General features: G+C 37.6%; 1 protein-coding gene across 1 annotated transcript; it reads left to right on the top strand.

Moving 5' to 3' along the window:
• Window positions 1-7,800: 7,800 nt before the first annotated feature.
• Window positions 7,801-14,824, top strand: LOC134817588 (GTP cyclohydrolase 1-like). The gene is made up of 7 exons (XM_063826792.1): window positions 7,801-7,900; window positions 8,024-8,070; window positions 8,508-8,634; window positions 8,746-8,876; window positions 9,042-9,128; window positions 13,196-13,304; window positions 13,754-14,824. Exons 1-7 carry the CDS (start codon window positions 7,846-7,848, stop codon window positions 13,858-13,860), a joined length of 663 nt encoding a protein of 220 aa, XP_063682862.1. The 5' UTR covers window positions 7,801-7,845; the 3' UTR covers window positions 13,861-14,824.
• Window positions 14,825-23,591: the final 8,767 nt, after the last annotated feature.

The following is a 23,591-nucleotide window of genomic DNA, read 5'->3' as shown; positions in this document are numbered from 1 at the left end:
ACGGGTAATAGGTGCACTGTTGACGGTATGAAAGGTAAACAAAAGATATATTATCCGTCTGCTGACTATTCCTGTTTGTGATTGGACGGATCAGCATTCAGCGTCACGTGACATAACACCTCTATTACAATAGGTCAGGATCACACGTACGCAGCACATCAGCGCTGCCCGTCGTCCGAATAAATATAATTCAGTTGTTATTATGATTATTATATCCACCAGCGTGCGCTTTTTCGCATAGCGGGCTCTCACCAGCCCGCTGTCAAAGGGCCCGATATCTCTACAGCCCGCTCATGATATAGCCCGCTAACAAGTGACATTTAATTTGACCAGTAGCAATATAGCCCGGAGTTCTCTAAAATATTTTCATAGCACGGAGATATATTTTATTTTTGTGTCCGGTAGGGCTGCTCATGCAGCTCGTGAGCAGATGACATGATACTTTGATTTATATCAAAGTTATTATAACACACTACATAAATATAATACACATCAGCACTATAATAATCCCTCTATTATTGATATTCATCGTCACTGACATTACATTCATTATTCTCACGGCCCAGGAATGCAGAGCCAGTATGGATCTCTTATCTCCAGCCCCTATATACGACACAGCCCTTTATGATTGGCTTACATTGAACACGTGACGTGTTACCATGGTTACAACAATTAGTGGCGACCTTTTCTAGAGTTGACTTTTATACAAGCTCCATTGTTTATTTATAAGATTATATATTAACTGTAAAACGCCCGCTGATGGATATAATCCACATCACCTCGACCCGCGGGCGGAAAAATCGTATAGCACTCGGGCCCGATGGGCCCTCCGTGCTATACGAAAATATGTCCTCCTCGGGCTAGCGCCCTCGGGGACATATAAATATCTCCGGGATTTCGACGCGGGATCATATTATCACTCAGCCCGGCCCGCTGTTAGATAAACATCTCAAGGTGATATCATCCCGCCCCGGAAATTTGTATAAACCCGGCCCGCTTTTTAGTCGTAACTGATGTTTATCATTCAATTCTCCGACTTACAATAATCAATGATACTGCTGATTAGAACTCGATAATAGTAGAACAGTTAGACGCGCGATCACGTGGGCGCGTCACGTGCGTACCACGTGCCACCAATAGCATACGCTGAGTCTATACCACGTGACACGAAAGCGCACCACGTGATATGAAACATCGTAACCGTCCACTTCTTTTACACGCAAATTCCTGGGAACGTTGCCAAAGCAGCTAATTCTTGGAATTTCTCCAACGCGTGGCGTGAGAAGTTGGCGACTAGCCAGCTACCCTTGTCCGTGCCCTAAAATAGTATTGTTTTGCTTGCTCTCCTTCCAGCTCTTGTTCCTGCTAACGTTCAAGCTATTGCTCCACTTACACTATGACAGATCGGTTTGACATTCAGATTCTAATGTATTTCTAAAGTATAAATCCCTTGTCGAAATCGCCGGAGATAATTATAATCCATAAACACTTCACGCTCAGGGCTAAATAAATGTAATCCCTCAGCTGGCGCTTCGGGATTACATATTAACACAAAACTCGTGCGCTGCGCGCACTCGTATGTGTTTATCAGATCATCCCGCTAGCGCGGGATGATCTGTTATATAAACCCTTTGCGTGGCGGGTTTATGTTATTATGAAATATTGCACGCGCGTGCGCGTGCAATATTTTGTTCCGCCCGCGAGTCTCCGGTGATATGTATATATATCATGGTGTTGGTTACCTACCTTTATTGTGTTTCTTTTGACTTTTGCTATATCGTGCTCTGCTCTGAAAATTGTGATAGTCCTGTCCGAGTTGTTAATGAGACAATCTCCTTGTTCTTTCGTTGCAGAATCAACATGTTCTTTGTTTGAGTAACACAACAATTTTGAGGAATAAGGAAGCGTTATTGGGCTGTAAAACCAACTTAAATCGATTTCTCGACTCTCGTGCAACGTTGTACAGGTGAGGAACAGTCACCAAAATGAGTTGCTTACCTGCTGTGTTTTGTCGTACTCTGCTCTTCGCTAAAGTTCGATCAGTTAAGGTGAGGATTGCCTCGATCTTTCGGTTTCAGCCCTAGGTCAAGAGCTGTAGAACCGAAGGATCAAAATATATGTTGCTTGTTGCTCGCATTCTAAACTATAAAACATCAATTTTGAGGGATAAGGAAGTGTTATAGGTTCTGAAACCTAGTTAAATCGATTTTTCATGCAATTTTAGGTCAGAAACAGTCACCAAAATGAGTTAATAAGAAGGTCGATTTCTCGGTTATTTTTGAGCTGTCGTTCAGAAAATAATTCGGGGCCCTCAAAGGGGGGTAACAAGAAGGCGTTACAAGTGTTACAAACCTTCTATAATACAAAAAATGTGCTCGACCTAAAAAATGTGCTCGACCTAAAATGTAAACAAACGATTATCACCTCCTCAGCCTACAAAATTCTTGTGAGTGTAGCTAATGATTATATCCAACTTTTTGGAACAGGATTTCTCTCAGTTTTGAGTTTTAAGGTATGAAATGTGGCCTAAACGACTTAGTAAAATTTATCGTAAAAAAGGGCCAAACATGGCAGATTTAAGGCTTAAAATGCCTATAACTCAAAAAGTATCAATTTTCTGAAATGATTTTTACAGAATCGTAATCAGCTTGAGAAGACGAATCTTTTAATAATGTTGCACTTGCCCTCAAAGGCAATTGCGTTTATTTTGTGTGTGGGGTGTTTATTTTAGATGAGATAACACGGAAGTATTGGTAAAATTGATAACGGGTAATAGGTGCACTGTTGACGGTATGAAAGGTAAACAAAAGATATATTATCCGTCTGCTGACTATTCCTGTTTGTGATTGGACGGATCAGCATTCAGCGTCACGTGACATAACACCTCTATTACAATAGGTCAGGATCACACGTACGCAGCACATCAGCGCTGCCCGTCGTCCGAATAAATATAATTCAGTTGTTATTATGATTATTATATCATGGTGTTGGTTACCTACCTTTATTGTGTTTCTTTTGACTTTTGCTATATCGTGCTCTGCTCTGAAAATTGTGATAGTCCTGTCCGAGTTGTTAATGAGACAATCTCCTTGTTCTTTCGTTGCAGAATCAACATGTTCTTTGTTTGAGTAACACAACAATTTTGAGGAATAAGGAAGCGTTATTGGGCTGTAAAACCAACTTAAATCGATTTCTCGACTCTCGTGCAACGTTGTACAGGTGAGGAACAGTCACCAAAATGAGTTGCTTACCTGCTGTGTTTTGTCGTACTCTGCTCTTCGCTAAAGTTCGATCAGTTAAGGTGAGGATTGCCTCGATCTTTCGGTTTCAGCCTAGGCAAGAGTGTAGAACCGATGGATCAAAAATATATGTGCTTGTTGCTCGCATTCTAAACTATAAAAACATCAAATTTTGAGGGATAAGGAAGTGTTATAGGTTCTGAAAAACCTTAGTTAAATCGATTTTTCATGCAATTTTTAGGTCAGAAAAACAGTCACACAAAATGAGTTAATAAGAAGGTCGATTTTCTCGGTTATTTTGAGCTGTCGATTCAGAACATAATTCGGGGCCCTCAAAGGGGGGTAAACAAGTAGGCGTTACAGTGTTTACAATCCTTCTATAATACAAAAAATGTGCTCGAACTAAGAACAGTTGATGCACGCGCCGCCGGACCCGCCGCGCCGCACAATTTTCACACGCCGACACGGCCGATACCTCTCAAAGGTGGGACGGTCGTGCGTGAAAGGAAATGAGAAGAGTATGGAGCCAGTCGGGGTTGATTTTAAAACTCTAGGAGATCCAAATTGTTCAACGACAATGTTAAGAATTTTGATTTTCCTTAAAATATAATTGTAAAACCACCGAAATATAATTGTCAAAACTTCACTTATTACATCTTATTTTCATGCACGCACCGTACGCCACAATTTTTGTGGGCCTGGAAATTCAAACCTAAATTTTGACAAATTTATGTTCCACGCGCCGAACGCCGCCACGCCGGGCCATTTGTGGCACGCCGACGCGGTTGGCGGAAAAAATGAACGGCGTGCATAACTGCCTAAAAAATGGTGCTCGACCTAAAATGTAAACAAAACAATTATCACTCCCCGCCAGTATACCACATTTATTGTTACCTGACCGTTTCAAGTCCTGCTGCGGCCAAATCCCCTAGACAGGTAACTCGGGAAGCGAAGCGTACGCTATATATAATAAATAGTCTATTAAAAAGGAGGTACGGTTATACCTGCACTGGGGCACCATCAGTGACTTATAATATAAACGTTGCCTGTTAGTGTAGCTGGCGCCCCCCCCCCCCTTCCTGACAAGCCACCCTTGTCGGCGGCCCCTCCACATTCTCAAGAACGCCCCCTCCCTAAAATTGGACAAATTAGATGATTTTAGAGGATACGCCTGTAATATCTGTCTAAAAAAGCGTGCTTCTACTTATAGGCAAACGGGCAGTTTTTGCTAGTACCGCGAAGCGAAGTTAAGTTTTTCAAAATTTTCCCATTCTTTCAAACGACGATTTAGTGCCCCCACAGGAGAATTAATTTTACTGAAAAGTTTTTTAAGATTTGCGGACCCGCTCGCTGCTAAATTCAGAAAATCTAAAAAATATTTACCTAAAAGTTTTGAAATTTCCGATTTCGTGCACTTCATGCCATTAGACCCTGTGATCATATGCTAAGGACCCGGCATATAGACTTTTTAACCGAATCAGATCTCCTCAATACATGCTTTTAGGTCTCAAGATCAGACTGAGAGGACCCGGAATACAAAAACGTGCACCATGACCGCGATTGGCCGCCGAATGAATCGTGAACAAAAGTAGTTTCTAGAAAAACTTTGAAAAAATGTTGAGTTATAAAATGTTCGGTTCGAGTCATCCTCGATACGTACTTTGAAGGCAAAGCTCCCGCTTCAGAAAACCGAAAAAAAGAAACGTTTTAGACGATCTGCATATTGATCAGGGTAGCATGAACCATCACATGGCTTGGAGTGCGTTTAGACACTTATGATATCATTTAAAAATGTATAGTGTGTGAACTGGAAATTGTCGAGAGTGTGTAGTGTGTGAACGGCCGCAGTTCTAGAACATGTAAGGATATTCTCCCTCGATACTCGTGCGCTCCGAATTCCAGATCGTTAACAGTTAACACAGCACTCAGCTGTACAATGTGCATTAATAAATAAAATAATAAACGCTATAGAGGAACCAGGATGTATCACATTCTTTTCTTCAGATTCATAAGCAGCGATCATAGCAGGCAGGCTATAAAGGAACCAGGACGTACTATCACATGGTAAACTCTAGACTACTACTAGACAGGATTAATGCCTGAACATTACATTTTGTAGTAGTCTTAGTCTAGATCATGTGATACAAACGTGAGCATTTTGGGCCTTCATACCCTTCACAGTGCTAATATGTAATATAAACATGTGTATTGCAATCATTTTAAGCATATTTTTAAGTCTATAAGCCGTTCAGAAGTTGAAATACAAATTTCACATATTATATGCGCCTATGATATGAAATATGGGCGTGGTTCCACACTCCACAGGATTGGGACTTGCGAAACAATATGCGCACCTAAGTGATTTGAGTTACCAATGACCAATTTAACCCATGAATTCAGTAGCAAAAAACTCTGTACATCGAAGTGCAAATTCAACTACACCGGCCCTGCTATTGCATGCTACTGGAGTATTTATGTTGCCCAGTGCCAGCTATGCATGTTGCACACATAGCGGGCGCGCAGACACTTATTTCGGACGGACACTCATCCCATTTCACATCTGTCTTAATGGCCAACCGTAGAGTATATTTATTTTAGATGACCAAAACATTTATGAACATTCTGCCTTATCTATAAACTGTTATATTAAGCACAAAAATATCTTTAATTTTGAAACTTTTAAATTTGGGTTACGAGGACAAAAGAAAATCGCGATTATCTAAGCTAAAAATCGCGGCGCCGTTAAAGAGTCGTTCTTATAGGCACGTGATTCTGGAACAAGTAGTCCTATGACATATTATCATTATATGGTTATCGGACAGAATGAGGTTAAAATTATTTAACATCTGGCGGCATGTTGTCAGCATTGTGGCATAACCTTTGTATAAATTTTTCACTATCACTATATTCGTAGAAATATTTCCTTTACCCTCATGAGTTATTATCCATATTGTGTTCGCAAAGGTATGTTATAAAGTTATAGTATAGATTAAGTGTCTTAACAATTGGTCAATGTTATCATTGTTCCAAATCTCACTTAACAGATCATTAACTGCTAACTAACCTTATGCCCAACACATTTTACAACACATACGTATTATTTCATATCCTCATCTTTGCCTTTGTTCATATATAAGAGTGCCTTTATGTAACTGCTAACTAACCTTATGCCCAACACATTTTACATCACATATAAGTATTATTTTATTTCCTCATCTCGTCTTCTGAATGTTTGCAGTTTTCCAGACATTGATTGGGGTCCTAGCTGTTAACTTTGAGTCTTGTGGTAAACTTATTGTCTATAGTGGTCTAAGTTTTTATGTCTAAGTTTTTAGGGAAAATTGGGAAGTTTTGGCTTACAAATACATGATACGTCAGCAGACGAGTGGGTTATGAATGTTGTGAAAGTGTATTCCTATTTTCCACGGTTTCATGCCTGCCCGTGATCATTATGAGCCTATAATAATTTTTTCTGTTTTCTGAACTCCGTCAGTAGTAGGTTAGTTCTTTCCTCTCGATATAGGAATACAAGCCCTCCCCGCGCAAACGGGAGCTCTACCATCGAAGTTATACCTATCGAGAAATGACTCGGAACCGAACATTTTTCTATGTCGTATTTTTCAAAGATTTTCTGGAAACTACTTTTGTTCATGTTTCTGTGGAGCTACAGTTTGAGGCTGCTTCAACTTCTGTAATCCAAGTATCATGGAAGTCCTGATGCGAGGCATTCAGTCAATACACAAGAGAGCTGACAAACGTTCTAATAATTCGGCATGGATGAATTAATCACTCTACATCGATGTCACGTGACTTTTTCACCCGTTCTCTAGCTGGTCCTGAAAACGACTTTCGAATCCTAACACTTTAATCTGATCCCAAAACCCTAACCCTAACCCGATCCTTAACAAAAAGCATATGCTGAAACCCTAACCTAACGAGAAATTTAGACTAATTCCTTAAACCTTTATACGGTCATATCACGTGATCGAGGACACTTTTTCGCCATTATCTCGTCAGGGGGCATTTTTAACCTATTCATAGGGGTGATTCGGAATCAGCGTCGAAAATTACGTCGATTGTTGAAGTTGTTTTCAAACCTGTTATTTTTTTTTGGGGGGGCCCTTTTAGAAACAATCTCGAAGATGACTGTAGTGTGATTTAGCACGCTCGAAAATTCCATAAACTTCCATGATGTACTTAACTTTGTATTAACAAGGTTACACGGTGAGCGCAGTGATTCTACTGATCAGAGATCAACTTTTATCAACACACAAGCTATACTATAATTTTCCGAGTGGTGTTGTACCCATCATAATTACTTACATGCACGATTTTGACTGATTAAATTTCCCCTTTGTTAAAATTTTTACGTTTGAGTTAATAAACTATAATGATTATAATATATGCATTTTACTTGTTAGAGAGTTAGAGTGCTTATCTTAAATATTTTACAGGCTCTAATGATATAATTTCACGAAGATTTCAAGCCTTACATTGTGTGATTCCCTTCGTGTCCAAAAGCATTATATTCTTTTAAATGTGTTTTTATGGTCGACTGCATTTGGCACCTTATTTGTATCCTTTCACCAACTAAATCTTTTAGCTCATGTCGGATTCTTTAGAGGTTACATCCTCAAAACTTACTCTAAATGATGTTTCTGGTAAGTATTTTTCAGTGCAAAATTGATTATTTGATTTTTTAAAAACAGTTATTTGACTCGTTTCTGCATTTTGTTCTATCGAGAGCCGTGATGGTTGGAACCTCACAAACAATATTCCCACAGAGAAATCTGATTCGAATGGAAGCTGCCCCAAAACTATGACCGACAAGGTGAGTTTAATAATACTCTAGTTTTGCCGTTTTCTTAAATCCACTCCAAACTCCGAGGTTTTCAATCACTTTTGTCATATTTTTTTCGGATTTTGGGATTTAGGGGCTCCCAAAAAGAGGTTTACGGGGCTAGCGTTTAGTTTTGATGGTTTTCAGGGATAGTTCTTGACCCAAAAAAGAAATTTGTATAACTATAAAAGAAATCAAAATTCCAAAAATTGTCTTTAAGCACGTTTAAAAAAACAGCAGTATGCAAAATTTGTATACCGCCCGGATTCAGATTGGGGAACTCCATAATTTGTCAAATAGCAGCGACCCTAACATTGTGTTTCACGCGTATTTTAATTGGCTGTTCTTTCTGATCCCAACCACCAACTTAAAATCCACCATCACCATAACATGATAAATAATGTGTACTGATATTAGTTTTGTGACAGGTAAGAAGGGCTCGACTAGAGGATGCCTTTAGGACTATCATTGAGTGTTCGGGGGAGGATCCTGACAGAGATGGGCTGAAAGACACTCCGGCTAGAGCTGCTAAAAGTATCATGTACCTTACTAAAGGTGGGTTGTTCTTAGACAACAGTTAGATTTGTTAACGTTTTATGCAAAATAGGTCGTGATCGCTATATACATTTAAAGATTTAAAAAGTACTGAACTAAGTATTGAACAAGGTTACAACGAGACTTTAGAAGATATGGTAGGGGGGGCTAAGTTCGAGGAAGAGTACATGCAGATGGTTACTGTCAGAGATATCGAATATCACTCTCTCTGTGAGCATCATCTTCTTCCCTTTTACGGAAAGGTAACCAAATGTTTAGGTTGAGCTGTGACAAACTAGCGACTTAAAATTTTTGATTCTCCTCTGAAGTTCGCCGAAGACATTTTTGCACTTTTTACAGCAGATCGATGTCCGACCTCCCAAGTTAGTTTTTGCTCTCCTAATCACCTAATCACCATCTCTTTTCAGATCCATATCGGCTACATCCCTACTGGTAAAGTTGTGGGACTAAGCAAACTTGCTAGGATTGCGGATATGTACGCTCGCAGATTCCAGGTTAGTGCATAACATTTAATTTTACTTTTGTGTACGAAGTTCAGGAATGATTGCTAAATTTCGAGTTTAAATTTTTTTTATTAGATACTTTTCAAATTTTACAGAGTACAGCAATAGATGAATATAAAATAGAATCGTTCAAAATATCGCCCCCATCTGTAAAATATGATGGGCACCCAAACACGGTAAACACATAGTGAACTATGTCCGCAGTAACTTGGACCCATTACATCGAATTAATCTAAATCCAAAAATTTATGAAAAACTATTTAATAACAAACAAATCCATGATGAATAACTGTGGATATAGAGTCAAAATTTGTATTTCAATACGTCAAATTCCAGATACATTAGATACAGGTCTAATATGGTCATTAATGTGTTAGAAGGTGTGCGGGTGAAGTGTGATATGATGTTGAAAGTATATGAAGGTAGATACAAAATTAATAAAACAAAAAATAATAATATGGGGAGCAAAGAGACTAGGCTAGACTGTTGTTTCACTATCTAATAAACATTTCCATAGATGCTTAGTGACCTCAGCTTTGAAAAGACTAGTAGACACAATCTGTCTTACCTGTAAAGGGAGTCCATTCCACAGTATATGGGTTCTGTAGAAAAATGATTTTGCCAGTGGGCTATTTGAGGTACATATGGTGTGTGAATTCTGACTTAACTTAGGTAAAATTGATGACACAATAGACAGACTGTCGAGGTGGCAACGTCTTAGTCGAGAAGTGCCCTGATATAAAGAGAGATAGTGAGGCAGCGATACAGGAATTAAATTGTTCAGAACTTTGTGGAAAAAAATAAGATCATTCAAGTCAAACTTTTGAGACAAAGGGAGAATGTCGACAAGCTTGCACTTTTTGACATATTGCTCAGGTGGATAACTGCGGCCCTCTTCAGACACAATCCATTTAATAGCTCTCTTTTGGAGACTTTCTAATTTATCACTAAGTGATTTATTACAAGGGCGCCAGATTATGGAACAATTTTCAAATTGGCTACGAACCAGGGAAAGGTAAAGCGCCCGGCGACGTTTCTGATCAATGACAATATGGCCATTTCTTCTGACCATACCAAGTTGTTGGCAGGCCTTAGTATAAATTCTGTCGCACTGACTATTCCAACTTAGCTTAGGAGTAACATCGACTCCAAGATCTTTTTCTAACTCTATATACACAAGAGGAGAGCCATCAAGATTATATGCGAATGGAGGAGATAAAGATGGTTTTCCTGAAACAATAAGCACTTTACATTTTGCTGGATGGAATCGCATTTTGTTTCTTAGTGCCCAGTCAGAGAGATAGTCTATATCCATTTGTAAATTAGTATTATCAGAAGATGAATGTATTTTACGCCAGATTTTTGTATCATCGGCATACAAAACAATATCAGTATTATCCAAAAGGCCAAGAGGAATATCATTGATAAACAATACAAAAAGTAAGGGACCAAGGATAGAGCCCTGGGGGACACCAGAATTAACTGAGAGGGTAGATGACATCTCATTACCAATAACCACTCTTTGGTAACGGCCTTGAAGGTAATTGGTAAGAAATTTGAGAAGTGTACCATCAATGTTATATAAGGTCTTTAGCTTATGAAGAAGGATATCATGATTTACAGAATCAAATGCCTTAGCAAAATCAAAATACACAACATGATTGATAATATTTTCGTTAAGAGACAATGCCAGGCTATCACAAAAGTCAACCATATTGGTTGTGCATGACTTGTGCTCTAGAAAACCATGCTGCCTGGGATCAAGAAGGGTACTTGTCAAATAAAGCAGTTTACGTTTAACAATGCGCTCAAAAACTTTCATGACTAAACAAGTAAGGGATATTGGTCTATAGTTTTCAACCTCACTTTTCTTACCTTTCTTAAATATTGGGACAACATTTGCAAGTTTCCATTTTTGTGGAATGTAGCCGCTGTTGTAGGATCCACGAAAAATGCATGTTAGAGGGTAAGCTAAACCTACGGAACAATTTTTTAGAATTTTACCGTGTATGCCATCTGGTCCCTGGGCTTTATTTGAATTAATATTTGAAAGAAGCTTACGAACATCCCGATGATCGAAGTCAATATCAAAATCAACATCATTAACATAGGAGATGTCAGTGTCATAAAGTGAAGGATCCGAAAACTGGTTATAAAAGAAAGAATTGAAAAGTTCAGCTTGATCTTTGGGTTTGAACCGAAGCTGTCCAGAATAACTAACACAATTAGGAATACGGCAGGAGTTAGATTGATACTTAACATGTGACCAAAACTTCTTAGTTATAAGCGCTGGATCATCACTATTGAAAAGATTGTCTCTTATTTTGGCTGATGAAAGCCTCTTAAAATATTTACGGCTAGTAACAAACTTTAACTCATCAGACATGGAACCAGAAATTTTAAATTTAGCTCTGAGTCTATCTTTTTACGGCATGAAGAAAAAAGTTCACTATATAGCTTAGTTTACTGTTACACTTACAGCTGCAGGTATCAATACTATAATTCAAAGAATTATTTCTGTATGTAGAATGTATGTCTGTACGACCACCCACGTGCAAATAAGGTAAAAAGCAAAAAGTTGCATAGTTACCATGCTAACGAGGATTGTTACATGCACGTGCACGTGCTAATGCAAAGATTAGCAAGCGCCATTTTGATCGGTTTTGTGGGAATTACGTTGTGTTTAACGTGTTTTTCATTCGATTCGCATGTTTGGTAGTACATGGATTTCCGGACCGAGACTGGTATTTATCAGAAAAAGTAGGTATGAGCTAAAGGTAGGACAGAACAGATTACAGGAAATAGAGCTATAGATTGGATATATTTATAATAAGATAATAGAATCAAGTAAACAAGCACACGAATGACTTCGAGCTTCATTGAATTTGCAATGAAAAATACCATTGAGAAAAGACAATTTTTGAGAAAAGACAGAAAGTTTGTTTACATTCCTCGAGATGGTTGGTTTAGAGCTCCGCCGGACCAATTAACAGTCTGATATTTCAGGTTCGTCATTGCAACTCCCACTCCCAGTTTAGTGATAGATATTGACATAAGATAGCATTCCGTAAATTTCAACTTCAGCTGGTGATGATTGGTTTAGAGCTGCCCCAGATGTGTTTAGTGCGAGCAACATTTTAATCGGCTGTGTGTTCGGTTGTGACGGATATTTTTTGATGCGATAAAAACTTATTACGAAAGAATACTACTACTAGATAGCTAGATTACCTTCCTCCCTGTGACCACGGGCTTTTCAGTCATCTTACTTATAATTCAAAGAATTATTTCTGTCTGTCTGTAGAATGTATGTACGACCACCCACGTGCAAATTAGACGAGAAATAGGAAGCTGCATAGTAACCATGGTAACGGTGCTCAAAAGCGCACGTGCACGTGCAAAGATTTGCGAGCGAAATTTTGATCGACTTTGTGGTAATTACGTTGTTTTCAGTGAAAGCTACATTTTAATCGGCTGTATCTTCGGTTGTGACGGATATTTTTTGATGAGATAAAAACTAACGAACTAAGAATACTACTAGCTCTCTCCCTGTCACCACAGGCTTTTTAGTCATTTTATAAAGCAAACTAACTTAATACAATCAGACAACTTCAAGTTATGAAAATCAAAATAATTTACTGCAGTTTGGTACCTAGTGTTGAGTTTTATTAATATTTCCCTAACCTTCATAAATCATGTAATTTTTGCCTTATTGTAGATACTAGCAGGAACCCGTCAGGAACCCTAAATTGGTGTCGAGACTCAAGAGACTAAAATAAATATTACCTATTTAATTCGCGTTTTTGACACCACTTGGTGATCCAAATTTTGGGCACTAAAATTCTTATTCCTTGGCCAATTTTTTATTTTTTCATGCTGATGTGAAGGCCATTAAAGCATTTGACCCAGTCCAAAAAGTTTCAGTGGTATATCTTTTACAGTTTTTTCGGAAAGTCGCGTTGAAGTTGATGCCATGGTGTCAGTAAAATAGCACGGATCCATATATATTGTTTTATATATAGTAAGATTTTGAAATCAAAAATTAACTCTGTTCCCGGCAGAACCAGGAGAGAATAACTAAAGAGATAGCAGCAGCAGTGGTGGACACTATAGACCCCTCAGGTGTTGGAGTTATTGTGACAGGAGTACACATGTGCATGTCTATGAGAGGTCAGCACTAGTTTACCTACACAGTAAAACCCCGATTTACCGCGCCCCGATTTACCGCAAACCCCGATTTACCGTGGTCATTGGCTCTTTCCTTTCCCCAGAACTCTGCGGTATATCGGGGTTTTACTGTATTGGTAAACAAGTTTAAATTTACTTGATACTTTGATAAGTAAGAGTAACACGGACGTATATCTTTTGAGAGTTTGAACACTAATTGTTGTCAATACTCAACAGTCTGTTTCTGTAGAAAGTATATCATATGAGTTTAAACTAATTACAACACTACAGATCAATTATATTTATTAAATAAACGATGTTACAGAGTCGATACAGTTTAATTTTGCCATGTGGTGGCAACTGCAAGTCCCCATTCATCGTAGCCCGATAGTTTCACTGCAACCTGATATACATAACTATTTGGTTATAACTACAACAACCGTTAATTTCAGGGGTACAAAAGACAGGAGCGGAGACCTTTACCAGCACCATGCTAGGAACCTTCCTAGACGACCCTAAAACCCGCGACGAGTTCTTGAGAATATGTACCCGTCAGTAAAAACAAACTCAGCAGGGGAAAAGTAGCAATCACGTCTTGTCGGTTGGGATAAACGCTTGTTTTTTTAAGTGCAAACACTTGGTCCATTACAATTAGTATGACAATTAGTATGACAATTTAAGAAAATGAAACGTTCAATTTAAAATGATCTGGTGATTTAGGAATCGCATGATCTTTTATTTCTCTGATCAATTTTAGTGACCCTTGCAATTTTGACGTAATTTTAGTTTCTATAATTCAAATAAATTCCTTGTATATGTATAATGACAATGTATATTGTAAGCTGGATAGACCAGATTTTATCATTGTGAGTTTTCTAGCATCTTTATCGATAAATTCAGAAAAAGTGTGCATTTTAATCTCATACACAATTCATTAATTTCACTGCTCATAATTTTCGAATTGAACCGTTCTTGAGGTAAAAAAGAACGTATTGTTTGGTAGCTGTTTTATCACTATTATTAAATTGAGTAAAAATTATGAATAAAAAATGATAATGTGTTTAATTTCATTCAGCTCAAAAATATTGTTTACTAAAATTCTAATATTAAAGTCATTTCTTAAAACTGAAAATAAGTTTATTTTCAGTCGAAGTCTCCCAACAAATAATGCATCGGATTCTACACAAAGCAAAGAAAGTGTGCCATATATAGGCGAAACAAAAATCGGTCCTCAGGAAACCAATACCCGCTCACAGTAAACTTATTTGAACCAAATATGCTTTGACTTAAAGATGAAAAAATGTTTATTAATATCACGTATATTGTAATTATAAAAACCTCTAAAACCCGGTAATATATATTCATATCACCATGAAAATGTTAAGTATATATTTCAATATTAAGTTTTTTCATGTTTGATCTGAATTCTTTAACTTCAAGTGTGTACTATGCAAATTGTCCGAAATTGTCCGGTCTATCAGAGCTATTATCTTATTATTGCTCGAATATATTTATACTTTTATAGTGTCCACTATAGCTCATCGTGGAGGCTCCGTTGCTTTCGGGAGTGGTATTTGCACAGTTGTCCTTCGTAAGTGATTGTTAGCGTACTGAAATTGTCGATGTCAAAATTTGTGTTTATGAACATTTTATTTCATCATTTAAAGATTTTTAATCGTCACTAAGTTAATTTTTACTGCCCAGGATGAAATTATGTCACAGCGTCAATACCTTATCGGACCTTACCTGAGGACCCCAGGCTATCATGTTCATAAACAAGCAACCGAATAGAGATTCGGCGGAATGACAGGCTGAGCGCCGCCCAGTAAATCGGACCTTATTTTAACGGACATAAATTGAATGCTGGCGTTCATTTTCATGTCCGTCCAAAAGACGAATTTCGGTTTTCAATGGTTTTGCAAATGCTTTAACAGTTTAAGCGTTCATTTTAATTATGTCCGTTCAAAATAATGTCCGTTCACGCAATGTCCGGTAAAATAACGCCCGATAAGGTAGTTCGTGTTACAAATACAATGTTAATAATAATCGCCATTGTCACAGAGTTAATGATTTGCATAATTGAGCTAAAATTTGGTCTGCGAATCTCTCAAAATTAAAAGCCTCCCCCTTTTCATACTGTGTAAATGTAATCACTATTCTAGTGTGCTTTTCCAGATTCATCATACAGATTTGAGGTGTTCTGATTCCAAGTAATTTGTAGATGCTAGGTCGTTTAACTTTAACTTTAATGTAAGAAATCCAGGTTAAGAGTATTTGAATATTCATGTTTAAGGGCGTCATTACGTGGCTTGCTAAAAAAGCCAGGTCTCCTCAGCTCATGTATATTCAAAAACAACGCTAAGATAAAGATACTTTATGCTAATGTGTGCCCCTAGGCTAATATGTGCTCCCTCTTCTGGTGCCAAACCAAATGTAAAACTAAATCCCGTGGTCTTTGAGACTTTGAGAGTGATTGCGAAATAAACTTAGAAGAAAGCGTGCTCAAAATGAAATTGCCAGTGTCACTGTCACAGGGTTAATAACTAGAGTCATATTTCATAAGGTTAATTAGCAGTGTTACAGGATTGATTGCAAGTGTCACATCATAGTTTGAAACCATGAGTTGTTCTGAACAACACAGAAATCAATGACTGAAATATTCATTTTGGATTCTTTATCGTTATCGAGGTACAGACAGTTCAATAGAGCAGTTTTACCTTGTTAATCTTACCGTCAACGTGTAGCTCCTAGTTGAGCTCGTTGTCGAGTCGATCAGAAAAAGCTGATCCACTTTAAAAAGAAAGTTTCTAGTAGTTTCCAAGAATTCTCACCTGTCTTTACCGGAGTTGACCTCAAATCCTGCGATGTTGAAACCGTGAAAATGTTGTCTACGTATGCATGCGAGGAAGCGGTTGATCATGATACCCAAGAATTATACGCAGGAAAGCAAATTGTAAATCCACTAATAAAATTTCAATTTTATGGCAGAAAAAGGTGAAATACGAAATGCTGCGTCGCTTAAAATTATTCTTCCTTGTTCAAAATTTTGTTGGCTTACATTTATTTTATCATTTGAAGATGGATTTTTCTCCAGCGGGTGTTTAGGATGATTTACGTATCAACTGAAGTAAACTGGACCAGTGAAACGCACCTTAAATTTAAAGCTTGTTACGCTGATAAGTTATTGTGAAAGTTAATCAGTGAATTGAGATAATATTCTGGGACGACCTCAAGAAGTAAACAAAACAATTTCTCTGATGATGAACTTACTTTTTACATTCTTTTTGTCAATTGTAGGATAACAATTCCGTGTGGAAACTGGAACATCAGTGCTCATCAGTTAGTAATCAGAATCTCTCTCCGTGATTGCATCAATTAGTTATCCTGAGAGACAGGTCAGTTAAAACATTGATCCTTACTCTCAGCTATAAATGGCTATAATTAAATCGGCTTATGCTAACATTCGATAAGCTTAACTGGGATGATCAGGGCTTACATTACTGATTCAAACGATAAAATGATAAAGCAATCTTTGGGACAAAAATACTCAGTTATTTCATATCGATGGAAACGATAAAATCTTGCTTCAAAAATCTATCACTTATAATATGTTCACTATAATATTAGTCAATGAGAACATACCAGGCCAAGTTTGGACTCTACTTAAACTTACTAACTTATGCTTGACAAGCATGAGCTTTGATATTTCGCATCGTTCTCTTAGAATGCATGGTTCCAAACTTAACTTAATAAACAATATTAAGTTAAGTTTGGAATTTTGTCTAAAATGGCTTGAGTATATTCATCAGTAAATAATAGGTTTCGTACCTGACAAGTATAGTTCTAAGCAGGTTTAATAATCAGTGAGTGCCGAGTAATGGTGAAAAAGCATCAAAATCATAGCCCAAACAAAAGAAAATGATAAAAACAATTATGCTAATAACTAAATTATTATTTCATTATTGTTAACCAGTTAAACGCTTACCATATAAAAGCTTATTTACGATCTGTCAGGTGAAGTCTGGACATTCGTCCGTCTTGCCATAGTGTGCTTTGACTACAATATTTACTGCGTTTGACCTAAAATACAACCGTAGCACAGAAACGTTGACCAGCTAAAAGATGCGCGGAACGTTTTTAACAACACGGAAATCAATGGCTGAAAAATGATTCATGGCTTCATTATCATAATTCAAAAAATGAACTAAAACAGTAATCATACCAAATTTTGGAGCTGATCAAGGGGGTGGGTCATCATTAATCATTATTTGTTCGTCAGTTCGTCTAGGTGGATTCTTCTTTCATGTTCGGTATATTAGAAGTAAACTGGACCAGTGAACCGCACCTTAAATTTAAAGCTTGTTACGCTGATAAGTTATTGTGAAAGTTGATCAGTGAATTGAGATAATATTCCGGGACGACCTCAAGAAGTAAACAAAACAATTTCTCTGATGATGAACTTACTTTGTTCATTCTTTTTGTCAATTGTAGGATAATAATTTCGTGTGGAAACTGGAACATCCGTGCTCATCAGTTGGTTAATCAGAATCTCTCTCCATGATTGTGTTAATTATTTATCCTGAGAGACAGGTCAGTTAAAAATTAAAAATTGATCCTTACTCTCAGCTAATGGCTACAATTAAATCGGCTTATACTAAAATTTGATAAGCTTAACTGGCATGTTGGCATGATCAGGGCTTACATTACAGATTCAAACGATAAAATGATAAAGCAATCTTTGGGACAAAAATACTCAGTTATTTCATATTGATGGAAATGATAAAATCTTGCTTCAAAAATCAATCACTTATATTATGTTCACTATAATATTAGTCAATGAAAGCATACCAGGCCAAGTTTGGACTCTACTTAAACTTAGTAACTTATGCTTGACAAGCATGAGCTTTGATATCGATATTTCGCATCGTTCTCTTAGAATGCATGGTTTCAGTGCACTGAAATCTGAAAATATTTATAATTCATGAATTTGGTCATCGGAGACTATATTAGTGTTCCACAGTATTTTGAAACCTATTAAAGAAGTGAGGAATCAATAGTCAGTTAAGGTTCCTAGTTGTCGGTCACCGAAGTTAAGTTTGGAATTTTATCTAAGAATAAAATGGCATGAATATATTCATCAGTAAATAATAGGTTTCGTACCTGACAAGTATAGCTCTAACTCTAAGCAGGGTTAATAATCAGTGAGTGCCGAGTAACTGTGAAAAAGTATCAAAATCAGAGTCAAACAAAAGAAATTGATAAAAACAATTATGCTAATAACTAAATTATTATTTCATTATTGTTAACTGCAGTTAAACGCTTACCATATAAAAGCTTATTTAAGATATGTCAGGTAAAGTCTGGACATTCGTCCGTCTTGCCATGGTGGGCTCTGACTACAATATATACTGCGTTTGACCTAAAATACAACTGTAGCACAGAAATTAAACGTTGACCAGCTAAAAGATGCGCGGAACGTTTTTAACAACACGGAAATCAATGGCTGAAAAGTGATTCATGGCTTCATTATCATAATTCAGAAAATTAACCAAAACAGTAATCATACCAAATTGTGGAGCTGATTGAGGGGGTGGTTTACTATAAGTATATCAATATGTTCGTCACTTCGTCACTTCGTCTAGATGGAGTCTTCTTTCATGTTCGGTATATACTCCACCTGAACGTACCAGTGAACCTGCAGTTTTAAATAGTGTAATGCACACGCTTTTATTCTAGTTTTACATCTAAATTACCTTTTTGCCATATTATTATTATTTGTGTGTTGAGTAGCTATAGGTGGATGAAACTGAATAGCTACTAAGCTACTATTTAATTCTGTCGACCAGATATACTCAAAAGTTTGGTTACCAATTTCATGGTGCAGTCAACATTTTACTTACTATATTAATATAACTGTGGACAATCCTCGATAAAAATTCCTCTCCATATCTTCCACCAAACTTCATGGTCGACTATAACTGTTCGTAGACCGCCATTTTTAGCTTTTAAACCCATGTCCCATAACTTACCTTTAAAGAAAATTAAGATATCTGAATTTGACAAAATGCGGCTTTCCTGAAATCAGTTTTCACAACGATGTGAGGCATGAAGCGTTTGTATTTGACGGATGATACTCGTCTAAATTTCTTCGAAGTTGGAAGTAGCGCGCGCCGCGCCGGTTTCTTTTCAAAATATTAGCCAGAGGCAAGTGCTACGAAGACCGCGCGCCGGGTTCCGGTTAGTCCATTAACAATAAACACGTTTGTAGAAGTAGAACACTTAATCATCGAGCGCGAATATGGGAAACTAACCGTATTTGATTAATTTCCCACATGAAGAACATTCATTTACTATGTAGTCTGTTATCCATGATCCAGCCGCTCCAACTAATTTAATAATTATAACTTACACGGGGACGAACACTTTGGAAGTCCGTTATAAGCAACTAGTTTACCATACATACAGGTTGCCTCGTTTCCCCCTCTTTTGATATGACCATCTGGACAAGTTAGGTTGACCGTTATCTCTGCACCGTGCTGAATTGGAAAAGTGGAGTCCATCTTTACGTTTCTCCATGTCACGTCGAGAGTGCTACATTCTGAAATATAGAATGCATTATCGTCACGTTTTTTATCCTAACCAGTAGGTATAATTGTTAACTAAATTGCCTTAACTCAAATGGTTTTCAAGAATTATGTCAGAATATTTGTTGTGCAGGGTGTATGAGACATTGCAATTCAAACTATTACTAATTTACTGCACTACAGTTAATAGTTCACTTAGCTCAACTTATATCATTTTATCTTACCCCGTTTTGCCGTTATTGCTATCTCGTTCACTGAGACACCACCAAGGTTGTCATTATCGTTTATCCACACTGTCACTACATGGCCGTATCTACAGTCAGTGTTAAGAGGTAGGTGGTGATCTGGCATTGTTCCTGCTATATAGACGTTCAGATTGACCTCCTTACATATTGAGTGACTGCAGTAGCAGTCATACGGGAAGCAGGTCCAGGTCCGGGTCAGGGAGGGGTCTCCTTTCACATTATACCACACTACCTCCTTCACGCACTGCATCTGGTCAAAGATTAACTTTAACGAGACATTGGCAGATTTTGCGTAAGACCTGGTGCTCATGTCCAGGTCTATAGCATTTGCAGCACCGTACTCCTCCTCGTTATCTTCCCAAGTGCTGGACTGTTCAGCCCTGGCTGGAAATACCTCACCAGCCAGTATTTGTCTCATTCCTAAAATTACAAGCATTATTATTTTACTGACAATTATTTCAGATACTGTCATAATAAGAACTGTCGTAAAACACTGTAACAGTTACACATATTTACTACATTCTACTATCTTACTATACACGTATCTTACCAGCCAATATATTATCTCACCTTTTTTCTCTGTTATAGATATCTCCCTCAGTATGAGCTTATCAGCATGGTTAGTCCTCTGCAGCTTGACCGTGTTTCCGTATGTGCAGCCTGAAACTGATGGGACATTGTCTACTGCCCCCTCTCTGTAGACTGTTAGAGAGACGCCGGTGCACACGTTACCCACACAGGTATTACAGTCAGTATTTGAGCAGGTCCAGGTGAGAGTAGGACTACCATCAGTGTGGTACCGCGCAATCTGTTTAACACAAATGACCTGGTCAATATTTACCTTAAACCATATACTATCGTCAGCACCAGATAAGGTTTCAGACCAGGTTACCAGGTCCAGGTCTATAGCGTGGTGAGCACCGTACCTGTCCTCGTTGTCATCCTTAGTGCGGGACTGTTCTGCACTGACTGGGACTATCTCACCAGCAAGTCTTTCTCTCGTAGCTGCAATAACGCGCATTAGTATTACTTATGTGTATCGATACTCTATCAAATTCCAAAAACATTAAAATGCATGAGCGTGCTACAGTGTAATGACTGGCTACCGTGAACGTTGAAGTTGATCTCAGATGATTTTACAAACGGTTTATGCAAGCTGTATTCGGAAAAATACTTATATAATTAATAGTCAATGTCACATTAATACGATTACTAATCAATGCAATGTTACTTATAAAATCTCAAAATTTTGAAAATTATCTCTTGAAACATTAAAGGACCAGTTAACTCAAAAAAAAGTTATCCTCATATTTTGACAGATTGTGACAAATAGCAAACTGAGCAACGAGTCGAAATTCCTAAATCTCTAACTGCTCTCTAACGCGTGTAATTACCGTTTGTATTATTTTGGCGATGACGTCATAAAGTCCCTTGCGCGCACAGAAGAGCTCGTGAGACTGTATTTTACAGGTAAAAATGGACATAATACAATGGTTCTCCCCCAAATAACTCGAAAAGTAAGTGTTTTAGGGTACATGTTGCTTCATAAGTTGTATATAAACATGGCCATTCTGCACAATTTGCACCCATTCAAAAATCTGTAGGGCCTTCATGGCCCAATTTACAAGATACCCATATTTTTGCATGATTTCTGGAACCGGAAATCAGTTTTTCGCCAATAACTGAAAAAGTAAGCACTTTAAGGCATCTGTTTCTTCGTAAGTCATATATAGATATGCTAATTGCGGTTCTTTTGCACCCTGTCTAAAGACTCTATCACGATCCTATCGAAAATGGGCTCAGCACCACGCCCAAAATGGTTTTTGGCAAATTTCTCGAAAAGTAAGGATTTTAGGCCATGTGTTGCTCAGTAACTCCTATATAAACATGCATATGCCGCTTCGTTTCAGCCTATTTAGAAGTCTCTACGACCTTCAGAAGCAAAAGGTCGGTTACGTTATTGGGTCAATATCGGCGTGGTCAATATGTCTCCAACCGAAAATCGTTTATTCATACTTTTGGGAAGGTCTTTGCAAAATTTCGTGAGTATACGAAAATTTGCAGGTTCAATTCCATAAATGACTGGACTACACAAGTTTAGAGTTAACTTTAGAGAAACTCATAAATCATTATTATCTAAAATTAAGCTGTCAGTGTCCATGATCAACCTATGCACTATGACTACAATGTTTTACGTGAAAATTGAAATGTAAAAATCAGGAGTAATATAAAAAGTGTATTTTTAGATTAAAGTGCTATCTCATAGTTTAAGAATTGTATAGATTAACGTTTGTCGTTTAGCCATCTAAGAATCGATCGTGCCGTAATACATATGGCCAAAGAATAATAGGGTCAAAGAATAATAGGGTCTTGGAAATTCTATAGTTGTTCAGTGGGTCGATTGACTGAACACGTTTGCACTTGGTATTTAAATTTACCTGTGGTTTATTTATGGTAAGTACCGATGATCATACAAGTAGGACGATAACTAGGTAAGTCAAATTCAAAACACTCTGCACACTGTACACTCCAATCAGTATTTAGCAGACCGGGTATTTTTCAGTTCCCACGGCACCGTTCTGATAGGAGCTACTTCTACTAATGGTCCCATGAGAACGGCCGTAAAATAGCCAGACTTCTTGTCTCCTGTACTGTCTGGCACGTGTGGATTAAAGTAAGAAATTTCGCTATGCTAAAAATATAATTGCTCTCGGAACTATGTCTTTTAGGACAGCGAACCATTCGACTGCTCGCATTCTTCCGAACAACTGTAATATTATATTACAGAGTTACACTCTGATCAGCTATATTTAATATATAGCACATTATTTTGTGTATTAGTTTCATGGACTGGGGAAAAATAATCGGTACAGTCTCCCTTCGTTTTAATGAAGCAATGAAAACAATCAAAAATTATCACATATGACATAACTTGTAATAGCAGAAACTTTCTAACCGTACATTCACCAGCCACTGTTCAAGAACTTATGTCACTGTTTAAAATCCTGACGTGAGCACTGTACATCCAATCAGCTATTCATATAGTTAGGGTGATAGCCAAAACTATAAGGATTTTGGAGAACTAGGGAAATAGTCATAACTATAAAATTTGAGTGAGTTACACGTGTTTTATTGACGATGATAAACATTTGTGCATTGTATTACGCTATGCCAGCGCGCACTGAGGGACTTTATGACGTCACGCGGCCACAGCTTATTATTGCAATAACACGCGTTACACGTAAGTTAGAGAGTTGGTTCTTTCGGCGATACAATTTTTTACCAGTTTGTCACAGCTGATTTAAATCTTAGCCAAATTGGAGACTACAAATTTTTCAGTTAACTGGTCCTTTAATAAAAATATGTTGCTTACCACAGTCAACAGAAAAAAGTAATTCTAGCTGAAGCGTTAATAAGAGAAACGTCGACATTTTTTCTGTGGAAGTTGAGTTTTCAGTCAG

This window comes from Bolinopsis microptera, chromosome 6, assembly GCF_026151205.1.
Source record: "Bolinopsis microptera isolate Bmic1 chromosome 6, MBARI_Bmic_1.0, whole genome shotgun sequence".
Classification (NCBI taxonomy): domain Eukaryota; kingdom Metazoa; phylum Ctenophora; class Tentaculata; order Lobata; family Bolinopsidae; genus Bolinopsis; species Bolinopsis microptera.
The sequence above is the reverse complement of the archived record's forward strand: the minus strand, read 5'-3'. Positions and strand labels throughout refer to the sequence as shown.